This window comes from Panulirus ornatus, chromosome 7, assembly GCF_036320965.1.
Source record: "Panulirus ornatus isolate Po-2019 chromosome 7, ASM3632096v1, whole genome shotgun sequence".
Classification (NCBI taxonomy): Eukaryota; Metazoa; Arthropoda; class Malacostraca; order Decapoda; family Palinuridae; genus Panulirus; species Panulirus ornatus.
The window spans coordinates 15,032,008-15,055,324 of NC_092230.1; the positions used below are offsets into that span (position 1 = coordinate 15,032,008).

The following is a 23,317-nucleotide window of genomic DNA, read 5'->3' on the forward strand; positions in this document are numbered from 1 at the left end:
TGTGAAAATCTGTTGCACAGCAAAATCGTACAGAACTTCTTACTGGCACCCACACTGCATGACATCAGTCCCTGATGCTATATCATGACACTACACACCAACCTCACACAACATATCCAAGATGGACTAAACCAACCTCATCCACTCTCTTGCACAGTACTATTAGCAATTGACATCAACAAAGAATTTGCCACCACCCTCCACAACAGTAAAAAAAGTGATTGGCCTTTTTCATGATGAAGCTGGCCACTGTGCTAGAGTCAGTGACCATAGCTTCACCTCTAAAGCATGTAAACTACATTCAAGCTCTCTTGCTACAAGGCCTTCCATGACCTTAGGGAAACCTCAGCATGAGGTTTCTATCCTGTGCAGACATCCTCAAATCACACCACAGTAGCAACATAAAACATGCAACACAAATGCTTCACAATTAGAACAATGGCTCACCAAGAGCAGAATATCTCAATATTCACAAGTCTTCAATCACCCTTTTAACCCCAAGCAGAACATGAATCCAGCTCACACCTTCCAATCACCTTGAATGACAGTCTCTCCCACTGAACAAAACACCACCCATTCTAGACATCACATACTGCACACAGCATTCACTCCCCACTTCCATATAGTGATGCCCTAATGTTTATTTTAAGGCCAGCCATCTTTTCACATTTCCTAGTAGTGCAAGCACCCATCTCTGAAAAGTTCCTTTGTTTAGAGTGATGCATTCCAACCCCAATTACTTTGTCATAATTATCTGTTTCCTCAGTGGCTTGATCACAAGTGACTAGAGGAAATGAATCTTTGTCCTGGAACTGTATTGTCAAGTCACCACTTTCTTTAATAGCTTGATGACACCCAAGATGACTCAATGGTAGATCAGTTGTTTCCAACTAGTATACAGGAGTGTATGTTGAATAGTTCATATGATTGCTTGAAAAGTACCATGGCAACATCTTTTAACCGCAGTGAAATGCAATATCCAGTTAGAGTTTTGAGTTGTTTGAAGAAAAACAACATTCATTTGGACCACATCCGTATATGATGACCATAACTTGAATGTTGGATTTCTTTTACTCTGATAAATATATGTTGAGTAATTATGTAAGTTTAGTTGAGCATCAGATTGTAAATGATCTCCTTGAGTTCCATTGGAATATTTCTTTGACAACTCTAAATTGATTAGTCTTCTCTTCATAATTGGTTATCTGATTCCGTGGTTGATAATCTAGGAAGTCTCTGTAGCATATGCATTGCAGTGCCTGATAAATTAGCTTGTATATCTGAATGCTCATATTGTAGTGATAACCATTTACCATTTATTGCAACTGACTTATCCTTGAAGAACAGCTACAGACTCACCTAAATTATCATGAAGACCAGCCTCTTTAAATCTTTTTCTCCAGTTATGTCAAGGAACATTATAGTGGTATGAAATTAGCTTGAATGAACAACAGTTCTCCCAGTAGGGAGAAAATCATTCCATTTGATCTGTTGGGCTTTTGCATAAATGGCCTGGTCACATACAAAATCATTATGGTAGTATTAAGATTAGATTTGTCTGCCAAACCCAGGCTTTGCTTGAGGTTAGTTTTGATGGTTGCCATATATGTTGATGAAACTTCCATAACTGTTAAGTAGTGATTAGTAGACTCAGGTAATGCTGCTTTTTAAAGAGATATATTGAAGCTTCTCCACACAGGAATCTGGAACTTGTTGCCATTTGACGGCTTTATAGTTTTGAAACTTTGTGCAGCATTTCAGCCTTTAAACATTTCTCTTAGAGATCAGTATATAAGAATGGAACTCAAACATTTTGTCATCCTTGTCATTTTTGTTTGTGGGCATGTTCTAATACTGATGGCTGTGGCACTAATGCTCATTGTTTCCTGTGTATGAGACAAAAGAACTTATATGACTGTTCTTAGTGAAATCCCTGGGACATCTTACATTCCCATAAGAATTCCATTTGAGTGAAACTGGTTTCAAAATTTAGTATTGTATCAGATGAAGCAGTATGACCAATTTTATTTAAGATATGCAGCATCTGAGAGGAGCCTGTCAGGTGTTGTACGATGAGACAGATAGCCTGATCGTAATGTTTTTGAAATTGTACCAAAGACTAACATTTTTGTTTACGATTAAACTGCAGCTTGTGCAATAGTCATATTATATTTCATACCTCCAATAGCTGGCGAGATGTATTTATTTATTTATTATACTATGTCACTGTCTCCCGCATTAGTGAGGTAATACAAGGAAACAGGTGAAAGAATGGCACAACCCACCCTCATACACATGTATATACATACATGCACATATACATACCTATACATTTCAAGGTATACTTACATATACATACACAGACATATACCTATATACTTTTTTTTTTTTTTTTTTTTGCTTTGTCGCTGTCTCCCGCGTTTGCGAGGTAGCGCAAGGAAACAGACGAAAGAAATGGCCCAACCCACCCCCATACACATGTATATACATATGTCCACACACGCAAAATATACATACCTACACAGCTTTCCATGGTTTACCCCAGACGCTTCACATGCCCCGATTCAATCCAGACAGCACGTCAACCCCGGTATACCACATCGCTCCAATTCACTCTATTCCTTGCCCTCCTTTCACCCTCCTGCATGTTCATGCCCCAATCACACAAAATCTTTTTCACTCCATCTTTCCACCTCCAATTTGGTCTCCCTCTTCTCCTCGTTCCCTCCACCTCTGACACATATATCCTCTTGGTCAATCTTTCCTCACTCATTCTCTCCATGTGCCCAAACCATTTCAAAACACCCTCTTCTGCTCTCTCAACCACGCTCTTTTTATTTCCACACATCTCTCTTACCCTTACGTTACTTACTCAGTCAAACCACCTCACACCACACAATTGGGAGGTGAGTTTGAATGGAGAAAAACTGGAGGAAGTGAAGTGTTTTAGATATCTGGGAGTGGATCTGGCAGCGGATGGAACCATGGAAGCGGAAGTGGATCATAGGGTGGGGGAGGGGGCGAAAATTCTGGGAGCCTTGAAGAATGTGTGGAAGTCGAGAACATTATCTCGGAAAGCAAAAATGAGTATGTTTGAAGGAATAGTGGTTCCAACAATGTTGTATGGTTGCAAGGCGTGGGCTATGGATAGAGTTGTGCGCAGGAGGATGGATGTGCTGGAAATGAGATACCTATATACACATGTACATATTCATACTTGCTGCCTTTATTCATTTCCGTCGCCACCCCGTCACACATGAAATGGCCCTCCCCTCCCCCATGCGCACACAAGGCAGTGCTAGGAAAAGACAACAAAGGCCACATTTGTTCATACTCAGTCTCTAGCTGTCACATGTAATGCACCAAAACCACAGCTCCCTTTCCACATCCAGGCCCCACAAAACTTTCCATGGTTTACCCCAGACACTTCACATTCCTTGGTTCAATCCATTCACAGCACATTGATCCCAGTATACCACATCGTTCCAGTTCACTCTATTCCTTGCACGCTTTTCACCCTCCTGTATGTTCAGGCCCCGATTGCTCAAAATCTTTTTCACTCCATCCTTCCACCTCCAATTTGGTCTTCCACTTCTCCTCATTCCCTCCACTTCTGGCACATGTACCCTCCTTGTCAATCTTTCCTCACTCATTCTTTCCATGTGACCAAACCATTTCAATACTTCCTCTTCTGCTTTCTCAACCACACTCTTTTTATTACCACACATCTCTTCTACCCTTTCATTACTTACTCGATCAAACCACCTCCCTCCACATATTGTACTCAGACATTGTGGCCCAACATTATCATAAGTAGTGTTCACATAATTTTTTTCGTCCTCCTTTCCTATTAAGGCGGCTGCCCATTGCACCTCTCTCCATGCAGTTATTGAATTGTACTGTTACCATTCAGTAGAACACCTTTTCACGTGTTGTTCATTCATTTTATTTTTCACTAGTGGAATTTCCTCACTATGTTTTCCAAAGCCTACAGTCTACAGCTTTGGAGTTAATAACTAATTTCTGAGCTGGGAAATCTTCATGCTATCCCTAGGACTGGAGGTAATCAAAGAATTAAGAAAAATACTTCAGTTCAGTCTGGAAGTAGGATGTGAAATAGAAAAAGATGGAAGAAAGAAATAACCTTTTCTAGTTGGTTGGGTGGTTGTTGGGCTTTAAATCTATCAATTGCCAGGGTCAGGAATTCTTTCAGTCCTACAGTAGTGTCATACACTTGGGGCCAGAGTCCTACACACACATATGGGATATTTGCTGATGTGTCCCTACTTGCATTCAATATTCTGTTGCAGCCATGAACCATACATAAATAACATACATCATCAGCAGTAATTGTGCACCCTCTGAAATATCACAGTGAACATTGTCCTACAAGTGCCATAACAGAAGGACTCTTATTGAGCATGCATATGGCAGCCATGAGAATGATGATTATGTTTCTTTCAGCTTCAGACATAAACACATGAAACTATAGAAAGCAATACGGAGCAGGTTTGATGGAAAGTAATTATATAGGAGAATATGATACTGATGATTACTTGTGGTACATTTTATTTGGGCCTCATGTTGAATGGTTAAATGAAAGAAACAGCTTCACAAACCTTCATGCTGCTAAGAAAACTTAAACGGATTACAACTGCTCATTTAAGTTTTTCTTTTTTGATGTTTATGTCTAAGTATTATTTTGAATTGATTTATAAAGTAAACTTTTTTAGGTTTCAAAAGACCTTAGGCTAGAGGCAATTAAAGAATAAGACCAAGGGTTGAGGCTGTCAGTATCAAGCTGTGTCCAGCAGCTAAAAACCGTTTTAACATTAGGCATTTTGGTTGAATTTAAAGCTGTAAGCACATTCTCTATGCATGTGGCCCTCATTACTTATTCAGCTGCTCATTTCAATTTAGCAAGCCAGCTGGGCTGAGATATGGGCTTACCAGCAGGCAGGCTCCTTGCACTTCTTTTCACATTTCCCCTCCACCACCAACAGTGCACTTAGTCAAGTCATTCACTCACATGCTTGTTTGATTGATTCTTTCCACAGTCAGTTGCAAAATTAGCTCTTATAAAGATTGATACAATATGATAGTTACAGTGAATGTTTCTCCATGTACAGTAAGAAACTGCTGTTACTACACCGACAAATTACACTATTACAATTATATTGTTATTACTTTTATTACATATATACAATTTGTGCATATATGCACATTTTCATCCCATAAAAAACACAGCTCAGTAAGGCTTTGTGAAGTACATTTGCTTTGGAGCATATCTGGGTGTATGGGTTACTAATGGCATGTAGGAATTTTTCCTGTTGATCATTACAGGTTACTTGTGACATCCAGATGGTATGCCAACCAGTTCATTTGAGGGCAGGAGAAGGCATCCCATACAAGTATTTTTGCTGTTCTGATACCAGTGGCCATACTTGTATACATGCAATCCTAAAGGGTTTGAAAGTAGAATGTTTTGGCTCATTTGCCTCTCATTAATTCTTAATTCTGTGTTGACTATGCCAGTGGGCTTTTTTTTTATAGGGCACAGATATGGCTTGAAGGATACATATGCTTGTTACCTCTCATCTTGGTGTGTGGTGCTCCTGGACGTGGCTTTTCCCTTATTATATGATGCTCGTCCCCATGAATTTATTGACCCTGGTTGAGGCCTGTTAATTACTTAATTTCCTTCAGGGGGTAGTGATTGCCTGGATGAATGATGAAGAGGAGGGCTAGATTTTTTTTTTTTTTAAATTAAGCTCTTTTGTGTCTAGGTTTGGCTGCCTTTTTTGTGAAAGAACTATCAACCATACACACTTTCAAGTCTCTTCTGTTAGAAAAAAGAAATCAGTATCTATTCAAAACCAATTCTCTGTCTTTCCATATTTTTCCACTTTCCATATTCTCTCATTCTGAACACACCTGCATTCTTGTGTGCTTTTCTTGTATACATAATTACTTTTATTGAAGTGCCCATTTGTTTTAACATTAATATCCCATAGCGTACTGAGGAAGTAGCTGGGTCATTTGTTTGATATGGAAACCAAGGTACAGAACTACTTAGACCTTCAGAGGGTACATTTGGTTCACTTACACAGGTTTGTTGAATATATACTTTATACATGGAGCAAGCCACATCAATTATTTGCTTAGACTGCAGGCTATCTGTTTGATATGAATATTAAGTTAGATCAGAATTAACATATGTATTTGGCTTTTCTCATTTATGTGTTCACCATTTATCATTCCTGTCTCTAGGTTGGGACAACTGTTTCATTAGAGGGACTTTTCTCAACATTACCTGTACGACACAAAGAATTTCATCGCAATATCAAAAAGGAGTTCAGTAAGATGGTCCAGGTCCTCTATTCTTACTGTCTGATATCTACAGGGGTTAGGTAAGTTATTCTTAGTCTCATAACATAAGGCTGTTGATTATGAATTATTTGTGATATTGGCATATGATATGAAATCTATGTAAGTTTGTTGTGATGAAATCACATAATGGTTAATGCCTCATTAGTTTTTGAGTAGGTTTATCATTGCATAATCTTCAAATATATTTTCATAATGTCACTGCCCATTAGGGAAAAACCCTCCGAAACTAGTATGTCTTATCGTTTTGTCTTAGACTATCAGTTTTTTTTCTACTGTTTGCCTGTTCCATTTTCATCCTTTTAAAAACTTACTACATTCTTGTTCTCCATTTATCAGTACCTGAAAAACTTCTTTCTTCATTATCTTAATATCATGTTTTTCAGTATTGCATTACAATTATTGTCATGTGAATGTCTTTTACCTTTTTGCATGTTCAGGCCTCAAGCACTCAAAAGCTTATTCACTCCAATCTTCCATCTCCAATACAGTCTTCCTCATCTCCTTTGCCCCCTCCACTTCTAACATATATATATATCCTCTTTGTCAGCCTCTCCTTACTCCCTCTCTCCATGTGTTAAGACATTATCAGCACACCCTCTTCACTTCTCTCAAGATACCTTTCTTATTACCGCACTTTTCTCTTACCCTATAATTTTCTAATTTGATCAACCCTCCCACATCTCAAACATTTCATATTCAACACATTTACTCTCATCCCTACATTCTCATCTATAGTCTCACATCCATATACCATGGGTAGGACACTGTACATTCAGAAATACACATTTTTGCCCTCCCAGTTATTGACCTTTCTTTACACACATTCCTTAATGCTCCCAAGACCTTCATCCTCTCACCCACCTTTTGACTGACAGCTCCTATGATTCCATTTACTACCATGTCCATTCCCAAGTATCTCAGACACTTTGTTTCTTCCAAGTATTCTCTACTTAAACTCACACTCCAACTAACATGTCTCTTTGCACTGCTAAACCTGTTAACTTTGCTTTTATTCACATTCACTGTCAACTTCTTCCTTTCATACACTCTCCCAAACTCAGACATTAACTTCAGCAGTTTCTCTCTCATATCTTCCTTGTCATCTGCAAACAAAAACTGACTCCCCTCCCAGGCCCCCCAATCCCAGCAGACTGCATAACTGCTCCTTTCTCCAGAACCCTTGCATTTACCTCTTTCACCCCATCCATAAATAGATTGAACAGCCAAGGTAACATCACAGACCCCTGACCCAGCTCCACCTTCACCTGGAACTGCTATCCCTCCTCACTACCAACATGCACAATCTTAGTCTCGTATTGAAAATGCCTTACTGCTTCTAATAGCTTCTTTATGCACCATGTACTCTATAACACCTTTCACAGAGCATCTTTATCAGTCCTATCTTATGCTTGTTTCTGATTCATAAATGTTACATACAAATTTATCTGTTTATCTAAATATTTCACACATTCTTCAAAGCAGACACCAGATCTGCACATCCTCTACCACTCCTAAAATGACATTGTTCCCCCCAATCTGATGTTCTGTGTATGCCACCACTGTCTTAATTACCACTCTTCCATACATCTTAATAGTTACACATAACAAATTTATATCTCTGTAATTCAAACACTTTCCTTTGTCCCTTTTGTTTTTATACAGTGGCATTACACATGCATTCCACCAATTCTTAGGCAGCTCACCATGATCCATACATATTAGGTACATACAAGTACCTGCAAAAGGAAGTTTGTACTTGTTAGATTAGGTTTATAGGGGGGTCTAAATTCTTCAGCCTAGACCACATCTAAATTTACAACATGGGTTTTTAAGTTGAAATGTTTTGGCCTGGAAAACAGCTTAGCGGATTTTTGTGTTGAAAAGTTTTGGCCTGGGAAACATCTTAGCATTTAAGAAGGGATCATATGGGAAAATGGGTCTCATTAAATGTGAATTTGTTTGATGGATACTTTTTAGGAACAGTGCTATTGAATTTGATGTATTTTACCGTAAGTAAATGGGAATGAAATCCATAGATAGGCAGAAATTCTCTTATATCTTTATGTGATGTACACCCAAGAGTTTTTAATTAGGCTTTCATTTTGATTTGGTACTCTTGTGTATTGTTTGACATTCAAAAAACATTTTTTTTTTCTTTTTGCCTACTAAGCATTGTTGACTCATAGGGTTGCTGTGTCCTTTGTTATCACTGTCATTTCATCTGTCATTAGGGGTCATATCGTGGTTTAGTGAACATGTTTTTGGCCTAACCTGTAAGGGTCAGGCCAAAAGCATCAAACTGTATGCATACATTTTACAGTTGTTTCTATACACCTGAAGAACTAAGTGACATGGCATTAGACTCATAACTTTTGTTTAAATTTTACCTGAGTTATGCCCCTTATAAAATGGTTTAACCTGGAACATAACCTCACTCATAACTTGAAGAATATTCGACATCTTTTTCAGATATTCTTCTTGTTTTCCAAACAATATTGTCATCCATTCTCATTTCACAATTAATGATTATCCTGTAGTGCAAGTAACACAAATGTTCCATGGAACACCCTTCAAGTTTGAAGTGTCATCAACTGCTTTAGATGGCATCCTCTTAGACAGTACAGATTTGCTGGCTGGAAGGCTTTGGTGTGACCAAATTACCATTCATGTACATCTGGCTTGACTCTGAGGTTAGATGTGGGTTTGTTATTTTTGAGTGAAGAGCCTTGATCCACTGTGTCCATAAACACTGCAGTACAGTATGTATGATGTTACTGGACTCACCATGATCATGTTTACACAGCAAGATAAGAGTCACCTTCAGTGAGGTCGTATCATCATCGATGTATGATCATAGAGTTTCGTTGAGGAACTTGTTACTTTAGAATAGTTCATCATTGCCTTGCTTCTAATTGTAGTGCAGCCTTGAAGCTGCATAGCTCCTTGAGGGTTTATGGGTTTGTAAGTCAAAACTACATTATGTATTTTATAGCAAACATGATTAATTTTGATTATTTTCAACAGGATTACATGTACAAACCAAACAGAAAAGGGCAAGAAGACTGTTTTAGTGTCAACTAGTGGGTACCCTACTCTTAAAGAAAATATCGCTGCAGTTTTTGGAGCCAGACAAGTAAGTATTTAGACACTGAAAACACTTAGGCGAAAAGACCTGTGCATATTGTAATAGGTTTTAAGATTTTGTTTCCAGTTGATATATTTGGCTAATTCCCTCTGACTTACTGATGTTATGTACTCCATCACAGGTACCTAGCATCCTTCTCAGAGTTACATCTCTCATATCATACCTAGGGAGGACTTCTACTTAAACAACCTTCCTTTAACTTCCTTTAAACTTCCTAATAAGCATCTTATGCTTATGGAGGATCTCAGACTTTCCCTGAGCCAATCTGTCGGATCTAGAGAGAATAACTACATTGACTTAATTGGTGTCACTATATCCTGAATGTTGTGTGTTAGGTCTTCCAGCTTGGCCTCTGGATAATTTATTCTATTACTGCATGTCCATTTAGTTGCCCAGCTCTGTAAACCTGTTTCTCTGCCTTTGATTGTAGCACATCCTCAGAGCTGCAACAGTCCCCTAAAAATGGGCCTAGAGTTATTTATTTAATCATGATTACCCCAAGACCAATTTCTGTTAAAGAGTCTTGACATTTTCTAGAACCTTTTTGTTAAGGATCCAGAAGCCCAAAGCTGCTGTACTTCCAGTTGCAGGGAAATCTGAACTACTTTGGAGTGAGAAGTACTTTGATAAGACTGCATTCCCAAAGATACAGCTTTTCCAAAAGTGACTTTTCACTCATAGTGTAAGCTTGAGTAGGCAGAGTCCAGTAACAATAGACTTAGGGTTATATATTTGTATATAACTGGAGTTCACCAGCTATGGAGAGTCTTTTGCGGGTGGCCACCCTCTTAAGGAAGTTTCTTGAGGGAATGCCAATGGCCACCCTCTTGAGGGAATGAGTGTCAGAGATATAGATATAGATAGTTAGAAGGGCAAAAATAGGTATCTTTAAAGGTATAGTAATCCCAACAATATTTTATGGATGGTAGGCAAGGGCTTTAGATAAGGCTGTGAGGAGGAGGGATGATGTGTTGGGAATGAAATGTTTGAAGACAATGTGTGGTGGGAAGTTGTTTGATTAAGTAATGAAAGGGTAAGATATAGTTGTAGTTATAAAGAGAATGTGCAGAGAGTGGAAGAGGGGGTGTGAAGTGGTGTGAACATATGGAGAGAATGATTGAAGAAAATTTGACAGAGAAGTTACACGTGTCAGAAGCGGATGGAGCAAGGAAAGCAAGACCTAATTGGAAATGAAAGGATGGAATGAAAAAAATTTCAGTGGTAGCATCCTGAACATACAGGACAATGAAAGCAGTGCACAAGATAGAGTGAATTGGAATGATGTGGTTTCTTGGGGTCAATGTGTTGTCAGTGTACTGAACCATAAAGCACCTGTGTTAAACCATGGAATTGTCTATGGGTGCCTGTTGTGGATAGGTAGCTGTGGTTTCTGTGCATAATACATGAGAGCTAGAGAATAGATGTGAGCAGTTGTGGCCTTCCCGCATTTATTCCTGGTACTTCCTGGCATGTGAAGAGTCTCGGGTAAACCATGGAAAAGTCTGTGGGGCCTGGATGTCGATAGGGGGCTTTGGTTTCTGTGCATTACACACGACAGTTAGAGACTGAGTGTGAATAAATGTGGCCTTTCTTGTCTGTTTTTCCTGGAGCTACCTTGCTGAAGGATGGGTGTAGCAATGCTATTTCCTATGAGGTGGGGTAGTGACAGGAATGGATGAATGCAAACAAGCATCAATATGTACATGTGTATATATGTATTTGTCTGTATATATGTATGTATATGTTGATAGGTATATGTACGTATATGTGTTGGACAGAGCATCAGATTGGGAAAGAGCAGTGTGGTTTCAGAAGTGGTAGAGGATGTGTGGATCAGGTGTTTGCTTTGAAAAATGTATGAGAGAAATACTTAGAAGAGCAAATAGATTTGTATGTAGCTTTATGGATTTGCAGAGGGCATATGATAAAGTTTGATAGAGATGCTCTGTGGAAGGTATTAAGAATATATGATGTGGGAGGCAAGTTGTTAGAAGCAGCGAAAAGCTTTTATCGAATATGTAAGGCATGTGTGCGAGTGGGAAGAGAGGAAAGTGATTGGTTCTTAGTGAATGTCGGTTTGTGGCAGGGGTGTGTGATGTCTCCAAGATTAATTTATTTATAGATGGGGTGGTGAATGAAAGAGTTTTGGAGACAGGGGCTAATATGCAGTCTGTTGTGGATGAGAGAGCTTGGGAAGTGAGTCAGTTGTTGTTTGCTGATGATACAGCGCTGGTGTCTGATTCGAGTGAGAAACTGCAGAAGCTGGTGACTGAGTTTAGTAAGGTGTGTGAAAGAAGAAAGTTGAGAGTAAATGTGGATAAGAGCAAGGTTATTAGGTTCAGTAGGGTTGAGGGACCAGTCAATTGGAAGTAAGTTTGAGTGGAGAAAAACTGGAGGAAGTAAAGTGTTTTAGATATCTGGGAGTGGATTTGGCAGCGGATGGAATCATGGAAGTGGAAGTGAGTCACAGGGTTGGGGAGGGGGTGAACGTTCTGGAAGCGTTGAAAAACGTGTGGAAGGCAAGAATATTATCTTGGAAAGCAAAAATGAGTATGTTTGAAGGAATAGTTATATGGTTGTGAGGCATGGGCCATAGATAGAGTTCTGCGGAAGAGGTGGATGTGCTGGAAATGAGATGTTTGAGGACAGTATGTGGTGTGAGGTGGTTTGATCGAGTAAGTAATGTAAGAGTAAGAGAGATGTGTGGTAATAAAAAGAGTGTGGTTGAGAGAGCAGAAGAGGGTGTTTTGAAATGGTTTGGTCACATAGAGAGAATGAGTGAGGAAAGATTGACCAAGAGGATATGTGTTTCAGAGGTGGAGGGAACGAGGAGAAGTAGGAGACCAAATTGGAGGTGGAACGATGGAGTGAAAAAGGTTTTGAGTGATCGGGGCCTGAACATGCAGGAGGGTGAAAGGCGTGCAAGGAACAGAGTGAATTGGATCGATGTGGTATACCGGGGTTGACGTGCTGTCAGTGGATTGAATCAGGGCATATGAAGCGTCTGGGGTAAACCATGGAAAGTTGTGTGGGGCCTAGATGTGGAAAGGGAGCTGTGGTTTTGGGCATTATTGCATGACAGCTAGAGACTGAGTGTGAACGAATGGGGCCTTTGTTGTCTTTTCATAGTGCTACCTCGCACACATGAGGGGGGAGGGGGATGGTATTCCATGTGTGGCGAGGTGGCGATGGGAATGAATAAAGGCAGACAGTGTGAATTGTGTACATGTGTATATATGTATGTGTCTGTGTGTGTATATATATGTATACGTTGAGATGTATAGGTATGTATATTTGCGTGTGTAGACGTATATGTATATACATGTGTATGGGGGTGGGTTGGGCCATTTCTTTCGTCTGTTTCCTTGCGCTACCTCGCAAACATGGGAGACAGCGACAAAGCAAAATGAATAAATAATAGTGAGTGGTGGGATGAAGAAGTACGATTATAAGTGAAAGAGAAGAGAGAGGCATTTGGATGATTTTTGCTGGGAAAAAATGCAATTGAGTGGGAGATGTATAAAAGAAAGAGACAGGAGGTCAAGAGAAAGGTGCAAGAGGTGAAAAAGAGGGCAAATGAGAGTTGGGGTGAGAGAGTATCATTAAATTTTAGGGAGAATAAAAAGATGTTCTGGAAGGAGGTAAATAAAGTGCGTAAGACAAGGGAGCAAATGGGAACTTCAGTGAAGGGCGCAAATGGGGAGGTGATAACAAGTAGTGGTGATGTGAGAAGGAGATGGAGTGAGTATTTTGAAGGTTTATTGAATGTGTTTGATGATAGAGTGGCAGATATAGGGTGTTTTGGTCGAGGTGGTGTGCAAAGTGAGAGGGTTAGGGAAAATGATTTGGTAAACAGAGAAGAGGTAGTAAAAGCTTTGTGGAAGATGAAAGCTGGCAAGGCAGCAGGTTTGGATGGTATTGCAGTGGAATTTATTAAAAAAGGGGGTGACTGTATTATTGACTGGTTGGTAAGGTTATTTAATGTATGTATGACTCATGGTGAGGTGCCTGAGGATTGGCGGAATGCGTGCATAGTGCCATTGTACAAAGGCAAAGGGGATAAGAGTGAGTGCTCAAATTACAGAGGTATAAGTTTGGTAAAGTGTGTGAAAGAAGAAAGCTAAGAGTAAATGGGAATAAGAGCAAGGTTTTTAGGTACAGTAGGGTTGAGGGTCAAGTCAGTTGGGAGGTGAGTTTGAATGGAGAAAAGCTGGAGGAAGTGAAATGTTTTAGATATCTGGGAGTGGATCTGGCAGCGGATGGAACCATGGAAGCGGAAGTGGATCATAGGGTGGGGGAGGGGGCGAAAATTCTGGGAGCCTTGAAGAATGTGTGGAAGTCGAGAACATTATCTCGGAAAGCAAAAATGGGTATGTTTGGAGGAATAGTGGTTCCAACAATGTTGTTTGGTTGCGAGGCGTGGGCTATGGATAGAGTTGTGCGCAGGAGGATGGATGTGCTGGAAATGAGATGTTTGAGGACAATGTGTGGTGTGAGGTGGTTTGATCAAGTAAGTAACGTAAGGGTAAGAAAGATGTGTGGAAATAAAAAGAGCGTGGTTGAGAGAGCAGAAGAGGGTGTTTTGAAATGGTTTGGGCACATGGAGAGGATGAGTGAGGAAAGATTGACCAAGAGGATATATGTGTCGGAGGTGGAGGGAACGAGGAGAAGAGGGAGACCAAATTGGAGGTGGAAAGATGGAGTGAAAAAGATTTTGTGTGATCGGGGCCTGAACATGCAGGAGGGTGAAAGGAGGGCAAGGAATAGAGTGAATTGGAGCGATGTGGTATACCGGGGTTGATGTGCTGTCAGTGGATTGAATCAGGGCATGTGAAGCATCTGGGGTAAACCATGGAAAGCTGTGTAGGTATGTATATTTGCGTGTGTGGACGTATGTATATACATGTGTATGGGGGTGGGTTGGGCCATTTCTTTCGTCTGTTTCCTTGCGCTACCTCGCAAACGCGGGAGACAGCGACAAAAAAAAAAAAAAAAAGTTTGTTGAGTATTCCTGGTAAATTATATGGGAGGGTATTGATTGAAAGGGTGAAGGCATGTACAGAGCATCAGATTGGGGAAGAGCAGTGTGGTTTCAGAAGTGGTAGAGGATGTGTGGATCAGGTGTTTGCTTTGAAGAATGTATGTGAGAAATACTTAGAAAAGCAAATGGATTTGTATGTAGCATTTATGGATCTGGAGAAGGCATATGATAGAGTTGATAGAGATGCTCTGTGGAAGGTATTAAGAATATATGGTGTGGGAGGAAAGTTGTTAGAAGCAGTGAAAAGTTTTTATCGAGTATGTAAGGCAGTTGTACATGTAGGAAGAGAGGAAAGTGATTGGTTCTCAGTGAATGTAGGTTTGCGGCAGGGGTGTGTGATGTCTCCATGGTTGTTTAATTTGTTTATGGATGGGGTTGTTAGGGAGGTGAATGCAAGAGTTTTGGAAAGAGGGGCAAGTATGAAGTCTGTTGGGGATGAGAGAGCTTGGGAAGTGAGTCAGTTGTTGTTTGCTGATGATACAGTGCTGGTGGCTGATTCATGTGAGAAACTGCAGAAGCTGGTGACTGAGTTTGGTAAAGTGTGTGAAAGAAGAAAGTTAAGAGTAAAAGTGAATAAGAGCAAGGTTATTAGGTACAGTAGGGTTGAGGATCAAGTCAATTGGGAGGTAAGTTTGAATGGAGAAAAACTGGAGGAAGTGAAGTGTTTTAGATATGTGGGAGTGGATCTGGCAGCGGATGGAACCATGGAAGCGGAAGTGGATCATAGGGTGGGGGAGGGGGCGAAAATTCTGGGAGCCTTGAAGAATGTGTGGAAGTCGAGAACATTATCTCGGAAAGCAGAAATGGGTATGTTTGAAGGAATAGTGGTGCCAACAATGTTGTATGGTTGCGAGGCGTGGGCTATGGATAGAGTTGTGCGCAGGAGGATGGATGTGCTGGAAATGAGATGTTTGAGGACAATGTGTGGTGTGAGGTGGTTTGATCGAGTAAGTAACGTAAGGGTAAGAGAGATGTGTGGAAATAAAAAGAGCGTGGTTGAGAGAGCAGAAGAGGGTGTTTTGAAATGGTTTGGTCACATGGAGAGAATGAGTGAGGAAAGATTGACCAAGAGGATATATGTGTCGGAGGTGGAGGGAACGAGGAGAAGTGGGAGACTAAATTGGAGGTGGAAAGATGGAGTGAAAAAGATTTTGTATGATCGGGGCCTGAACATGCAGGAGGGTGAAAGGAGGGCAAGAAATAGAGTGAATTGGATCGATGTGGTATACCGGGGTTGACGTGCTGTCAGTGGATTGAATCAGGGCATGTGAAGCGTCTGGGGTAAACCATGGAAAGCTGTGTAGGTATGTATATTTGCGTGTGTGGACATATGTATATACATGTGTATGGGGGTGGGTTGGGCCATTTCTTTCGTCTGTTTCCTTGCACTACCTCGCAAACGCGGGAGACAGCGACAAAGCAAAAAACAAAAAAAATATATGTATATATATATTTTTTCTTTTCTTTTTTTTTTAAACTATTTGCCATTTCCCGCGTTAGCGAGGTAGCATTAAGAACAGAGGACTGGGCCTTTTTTGGAAAATCCTCACCTGGGCCTCACTCTTCCTTCTTTTGGAAAATTAAAAAAAACGAGAGGGGAGGATTTCCAGCCCCCCGCTCCCTCCCCTTTTAGTCGCCTTCTACGACACGCAGGGAATACGTGGGAAGTATTCTTAATTCCCTATCCCCAGGGATAAAATACATATATAATCATTATATAATCCCACGGAACAGACATCAGAGACATAGGTAGATAGATATACAACCCTAGAAGCCCTTGTCCAGGGGTTCCAACAGCTTCAAGGTTGCAGGACAATCAGAAGCAGGGAGAGTGATGGATTTTTTTAGAGCGAGTTCTCCAGTGAGATTGGTTTTCAATGATAAAACCTTGCTGTACATGACTTCACTCACAGAGTAATAACAAACAGATAGAGTCCAATAACACCCTTATACATTTTTTTTCATACATATTTGCCATTTCCTAGTGATTGATATATCGTCAATATGTGGTATACAAGGGGCAATGTGCCATCAGGGGACTAAACAGGGCATATGAAACAGCTGGGCAAACCATAAAAGAGGCTGTAAACCTAGTTGTTGATGGGGGTGCTCTAGTTCCAGTGCATCATTCATGCCAGCTAGAGTGGATGTGAACAAATGAGGCCATTCTTCACCTGTTCCTGGCACTAACTTGCGAACCGCAAACAAGTAAAAAAAAAAAAAGAAAAAACAAACAATTCTATCCCTAGGAGCAGGGAAGAAAATACTGCCCACGTATTCCCCTCCAGTTTTACTTTTCAAAAAGAAGGAACACAGAAGGGGGTCAACTGAAGATTTTTCCCTCAAAGCCTCAGTCATCTGATTGTCCAAAACATATGTCTGTCTTGGACAATCACATTTTTACCAAATGGCATCCTAGCTACATCTCTTCGCTGTATATCAACTGACTGTTATATTTATATCTCTCTTGTGTCTCCCCTGATGATGTGATTATTACATGAAAGTGCACTTGGGAACTTATCGTGTTTCATTTTCCCCGTGGACTCATAGGAATATACCTGATCATGCGCAAAATTGTGATCCTTTCCAACATGTATATATGTGTGTATACGAGTGGACGGGTCTTTCTTCATCTGTTTCCTGGTGCTACCTTGCTGATGCGGCAAACGGTGATCAAGTCTAATAGATACCAAATATATAAGAGGATATATATGTCAGAAGTGGAGGGAACAAGGAGAACCAGGAAACCACATTGGAGACTAAAGGATGGAGTGAAAAAGATTTTGAGCATTCAGGGCCTGAACAAGCAGGAAGGGGAAAGGCATGCACAGAATAAAGTATACTGGAATGATGAGGTATACTGGGGTCAATGTGCCATCAATGAACTAAACCATGGCATGTGAAACGTCTGGCATAAACCACTGAAAGGTCTGTGTGGCCTAAATGGGGATAGGGAGCTGTGGTTTCGGTGCATCACACATGACAACTCGTATATGGATGTCAGCTAATGTCAACTTTCTTCACCTGTTTCTTGGCACTACCTCTCTAATGCAGGCGGTAGCGATGCCGTGTCTATGTGTATGTGTATATATGTGCATATATCTGTATGTGAGTGTCTTTCTTTGTCTGTTTCCTGGCACTACCTTGCCAAAGTGGGAAATGGCACTCAAGTATGAAAAAAATATACATATAAGATAGTGGACTCCATCGACTTCAAAATTTCACATCATTGGTTTGTTAAGCACTTAAAGATCAAAATCAGTTACTTTTCAAGTTCTAATATTTCAGTGATAATGCTGAGATGTCTGAAACAGAAAGCCTACATTTGCTTTTTCATTTTTGTTCAAAGGGAAAATTTTCAAATGACATTTTCAACAAAAAGAAAAATCTCTGATGAAACTAGGGTGGGCTATTTGGGTAAAACACCATAACATAGGAATTGCATGCCAAATGAACACCATGCTCATTTTGGAATAAAGTTGAGACAAAAGACAGTGGGTTTATATAGCACCTGAAGAGGATTAAGAGGTGGTTGTGATCCTGCCCATGCAAGAAGAGAAGGGCTTAGATATAATATATATATATATATATATCCTCTTTGTCAGCCTTTCCTCACTCATTCTTTCCATATGTCTAAACCATTTCAACCACACTTTTTTTTATAACCACACTTATGACACAGGAAATACATGGGATGTTTTCTTCCTCCCCCTATTATTATTTTGAGCGATTCGGGCCTGAACTTACAGGAGGGTGAAAGGCCTGCAATGAACAGAGCGAATTGGAACGATGTAGTTTACCGGAGTTGACGTGCTGTCAGTGGATTGAACCAGGGCATGTGAAGCGTCTGGGGTAAACCATGGAAAGTTTTGTGAGGCTTGGATGTGGAGGGGGAGCTGTGGTTTCGGTGCGTTGCACATGGCAGCTGGAGGCTGAGTGTGAACAGGTGTGGCCTTTGTTGTCTTTTCCTAGGGCTACCTTGCACGCACACAGGGGGAGTGGGGTGCCATTTCATGTGTGGCGGGGTGGCGGCGGGAATGGATGAAGGTAGCATGTATGAATGTGTACAGGTGTATGTATGTATGTGTCTGTGTGTGTGTATGTGTGTATACATTGAAATGTATAGGTATGTATATGTGCATATGTGGATGTTTATGTATATACATGTGTATGTGGGTGGGTTAGGCCATTCTTTCGTCTGTTTCCTTGTGCTAACGCGGGAGACAGCGACAAAGCATAATAGAAAGTAAATTAACATTATTATTATTATTAGTATTACGTATTCCCTGCGTGTCATAGAAGGCGACTAAAAGGGGAGGGAGCGGGAGGCTGGAAATCCTCCCCTCTCGATTTTTTTTAATTTTCCAAAAGAAGGAACAGAGAAGGGGGCCAGGTGAGGGTATTCCCTCAAAGGCCCAGTCCTCTGTTCTTAACGCTACCTCGCTAATACCGGAAATGGCGAATAGTTTGAAAGAAAAGAAAGATATATATATATATATATATATATATATATATATATATATATATATATATATATATATATATATATATATATATATATGAATAATAGAAATTATATATATATATATATATATATATATATATATATATATATATATATATATATATATATATATATATATATATATAAATAAAGTGCATAAGACAAGGGAGCAAATGGGAACTTCAGTGAAGGGCGCAAATGGGGAGGTGATAACAAGTAGTGGTGATGTGAGAGGGAGATGGAGTGAGTATTTTGAAGGTTTGTTGAATGTGTTTGATGATAGAGTGGCAGATATAGGGTGTTTTGGTCGAGGTGGTGTGCAAAGTGAGAGGGTTAGGGAAAATGATTTGGTAAACAGAGAAGAGGTAGTGAAAGCTTTGCGGAAGATGAAAGCCGGCAAGGCAGCAGGTTTGGATGGTATTGCAGTGGAATTTATTAAAAAAGGGGGTGACTGTATTGTTGACTGGTTGGTAAGGTTATTTAATGTATGTATGACTCATGGTGAGGTGCCTGAGGATTGGCGGAATGCGTGCATAGTGCCATTGTACAAAGGCAAAGGGGATAAGAGTGAGTGCTCAAATTACAGAGGTATAAGTTTGTTGAGTATTCCTGGTAAATTATATGGGAGGGTATTGATTGAGAGGGTGAAGGCATGTACAGAGCATCAGATTGGGGAAGAGCAGTGTGGTTTCAGAAGTGGTAGAGGATGTGTGGATCAGGTGTTTGCTTTGAAGAATGTATGTGAGAAATACTTAGAAAAGCAAATGGATTTGTATGTAGCATTTATGGATCTGGAGAAGGCATATGATAGAGTTGATAGAGATGCTCTGTGGAAGGTATTAAGAATATATGGTGTGGGAGGAAAGTTGTTAGAAGCAGTGAAAAGTTTTTATCGAGGATGTAAGGCATGTGTACGTGTAGGAAGAGAGGAAAGTGATTGGTTCTCAGTGAATGTAGGTTTGCGGCAGGGGTGTGTGATGTCTCCATGGTTGTTTAATTTGTTTATGGATGGGGTTGTTAGGGAGATAAATGCAAGAGTTTTGGAAAGAGGGGCAAGTATGAAGTCTGTTGGGGATGAGAGAGCTTGGGAAGTGAGTCAGTTGTTGTTCGCTGATGATACAGCGCTGGTGGCTGATTCATGTGAGAAACTGCAGAAGCTGGTGACTTAGTTTGGTAAAGTGTATGGAAGAAGAAAGTTAAGAGTAAATGTGAATAAGAGCAAGGTTATTAGGTACAGTAGGGTTGAGGGTCAAGTCAATTGGGAGGTGAGTTTGAATGGAGAAAAACTGGAGGAAGTGAAGTGTTTTAGATATCTGGGAGTGGATCTGGCAGCGGATGGAACCATGGAAGCGGAAGTGGATCATAGGGTGGGGGAGGGGGCGAAAATTCTGGGGGCCTTGAAGAATGTGTGGAAGTCGAGAACATTATCTCGGAAAGCAAAAATGGGTATGTTTGAAGGAATAGTGGTTCCAACAATGTTGTATACTTGTGAGGCGTGGGCTATGGATAGAGTTGTGCGCAGGAGGATGGATGTGCTGGAAATGAGATGTTTGAGGACAATGTGTGGTGTGAGGTGGTTTGATCGAGTGAGTAACGTAAGGGTAAGAGAGATGTGTGGAAATAAAAAGAGCGTGGTTGAGAGAGCAGAAGAGGGTGTTTTGAAGTGGTTTGGGCACATGGAGAGAATGAGTGAGGAAAGATTGACCAAGAGGATATATGTGTCGGAGGTGGAGGGAACGAGGAGAAGAGGGAGACCAAATTGGAGGTGGAAAGATGGAGTGAAAAAGATTTTGTGTGATCGGGGCCTGAACATGCAGGAGGGTGAAAGGAGGGCAAGGAATAGAGTGAATTGGAGCGATGTGGTATACCGGGTTTGACGTGTTGTCAGTGGATTGAATCAAGGCATGTGAAGCGTCTGGGGTAAACCATGGAAAGCTGTGTAGGTATGTATATTTGCGTGTGTGGACGTATGTATATACATGTGTATGGGGGGGGGTTGGGCCGTTTCTTTCGTCTGTTTCCTTGCGCTACCTCGCAAACGCGGGAGACAGCGACAAAGTATAATAAAAAATAATAATAATATATATATATATATATATATATATATATATATATATATATATATATATATATATATATATATATATTTTTTTTTTTTTTTTGCTTTGTCGCTGTCTCCCGCGTTTGCGAGGTAGCGCAAGGAAACAGACGAAAGAAATGGCCCAACCCACCCGCATACACATGTATATACATACGTCCACACACGCAAATATACATACCTACACAGCTTTACATGGTTTACCCCAGTCGCTTCACATGCCTTGATTCAATCCACTGACAGCACGTCAACCCCGGTATACCACATCACTCCAATTCGCTCTATTCCTTGCCCTCCTTTCACCCTCCTGCATGTTCAGGCCCCGATCACACAAAATCTTTTTCACTCTATCTTTCCACCTCCAATTTGGTCTCCCTCTTCTCCTCGATCCCTCCACCTCCGACACATATATTCTCTTGGTCAATCTTTCCTCACTCATTCTCTCCATGTGCCCGAACCATTTCAAAACACCCTCTTCTGCTCTCTCAACCACGCTCTTTTTATTTCCACACATCTCTCTTACCCTTACGTTACTTACTCGATCAAACCACCACACACCACACATTGTCATCAAACATCTCATTTCCAGCACATCCATCCTCCTGCACACAACTCTATCCATAGCCCACGCCTCGCAACCATACAACATTGTTGGAACCACTATTCCTTCAAACATACCCATTTTTGCTTTCCGAGATAATGTTCTCGACTTCCACACATTCTTCAAGGCTCCCAGAACTTTCGCCCCCTCCCCCACCCTATGATCCACTTCCACTTCCATGGTTCCATCCGCTGCCAGATCCACTCCCAGATATCTAAAACACTTCACTTCCTCCAGTTTTTCTCCATTCAAACTCACCTCCCAATTTACTTGACCCTCAACCCTACTGTACCTAATAACCTTGCTCTTATTCACATTTACTCTTAACTTTCTTCTTTCACACACTTTACCAAACTCAGTCACCAGCTTCTGCAGTTTCTCACATGAATCAGCCACCAGCGCTGTATCATCAGCGAACAACAACTGACTCACTTCCCAAGCTCTCTCATCCCCAACAGACTTCATACTTGCCCCTCTTTCCAAAACTCTTGCATTCACCTCCCTAACAACCCCATCCATCAACAAATTAAACAACCATGGAGACATCACACACCCCTGCCGCAAACCTACATTCACTGAGAACCAATCACTTTCCTCTCTTCCTACACGTACACATGCCTTACAGCCTCGATATATATATATATATATATATATATATATATATATATATATATATATATTTATATATTTATATATTTATATTTATTTTGCTTTGTTGCTGTCTCCCGCATTTGCGAGGTAGCACAAGGAAACAGACAAAAGAAATAGCCCAACCCACCCCCATACACATGTATATACATACACGTCCACACACGCAAATATACATACCTATACATCTCAATGTACACATATATATACACACACAGACATATGCATATATACACATGTTCATAAATCATACTGTCTGCCTTTATTTATTCCCATCGCCACCTCGCTACACATGGAATAACATCCCCCTCCCCCCTCATGTGTGCGAGGTAGTGCTAGGAAAAGACAACAAAGGCCCCATTCGTTCACACTCAGTCTCTAGCTGTCATGTAATAATGCCCGAAACCACAGCTCCCTTTCCACATCCAGGCCCCACAGAACTTTCCATGGTTTACCCTAGACGCTTCACATGCCCTGATTCAATCCATTGAATGCACGTCGACCCCGGTAAACCACATTGATCCAATTCACTCTATTCCTTGCACGCCTCTCACCCTCCTGCATGTTCAGGCCCCGATCACTCAAAATCTTTTTCATTCCATCTTTCCACCTCCAATTTGGTCTCCCACTTCTCCTCGTTCCCTCCACCTCCGACACATATATCCTCTTGGTCAATCTTTCCTCACTCATTCTCACTATGTGCCCAAACCATTTCAAAACACGCTCTTCTGCTCTCTCAACCACGCTTTTTTTTATTTCCACACATCTCTCTTACCCTATTATTACGTACTCGATCAAACCACCTCACACCACATATTGTCCTCAAACATCTCATTTCCAGCACATCCACCCTCCTGCGCACAACTCTATCCATAGCCCATGCCTCACAA

The 23,317-nt window shown here is 40.7% G+C and overlaps 1 protein-coding gene across 1 annotated transcript in view; it reads left to right on the forward strand.

Moving 5' to 3' along the window:
* The window catches only part of LOC139749310 (mismatch repair endonuclease PMS2-like), a gene marked incomplete at its 5' end in the record, with an annotated part of 254,664 nt that overhangs the window by 72,989 nt on the left and 158,358 nt on the right, over positions 1 to 23,317 (forward strand). Inside the window, 2 exons of the mRNA XM_071663035.1 lie at positions 6,271 to 6,410; positions 9,415 to 9,523. Coding sequence (XP_071519136.1) covers positions 6,271 to 6,410; positions 9,415 to 9,523 — 249 coding nt within the window. The remainder of the gene's footprint in view (positions 1 to 6,270; positions 6,411 to 9,414; positions 9,524 to 23,317) is intronic.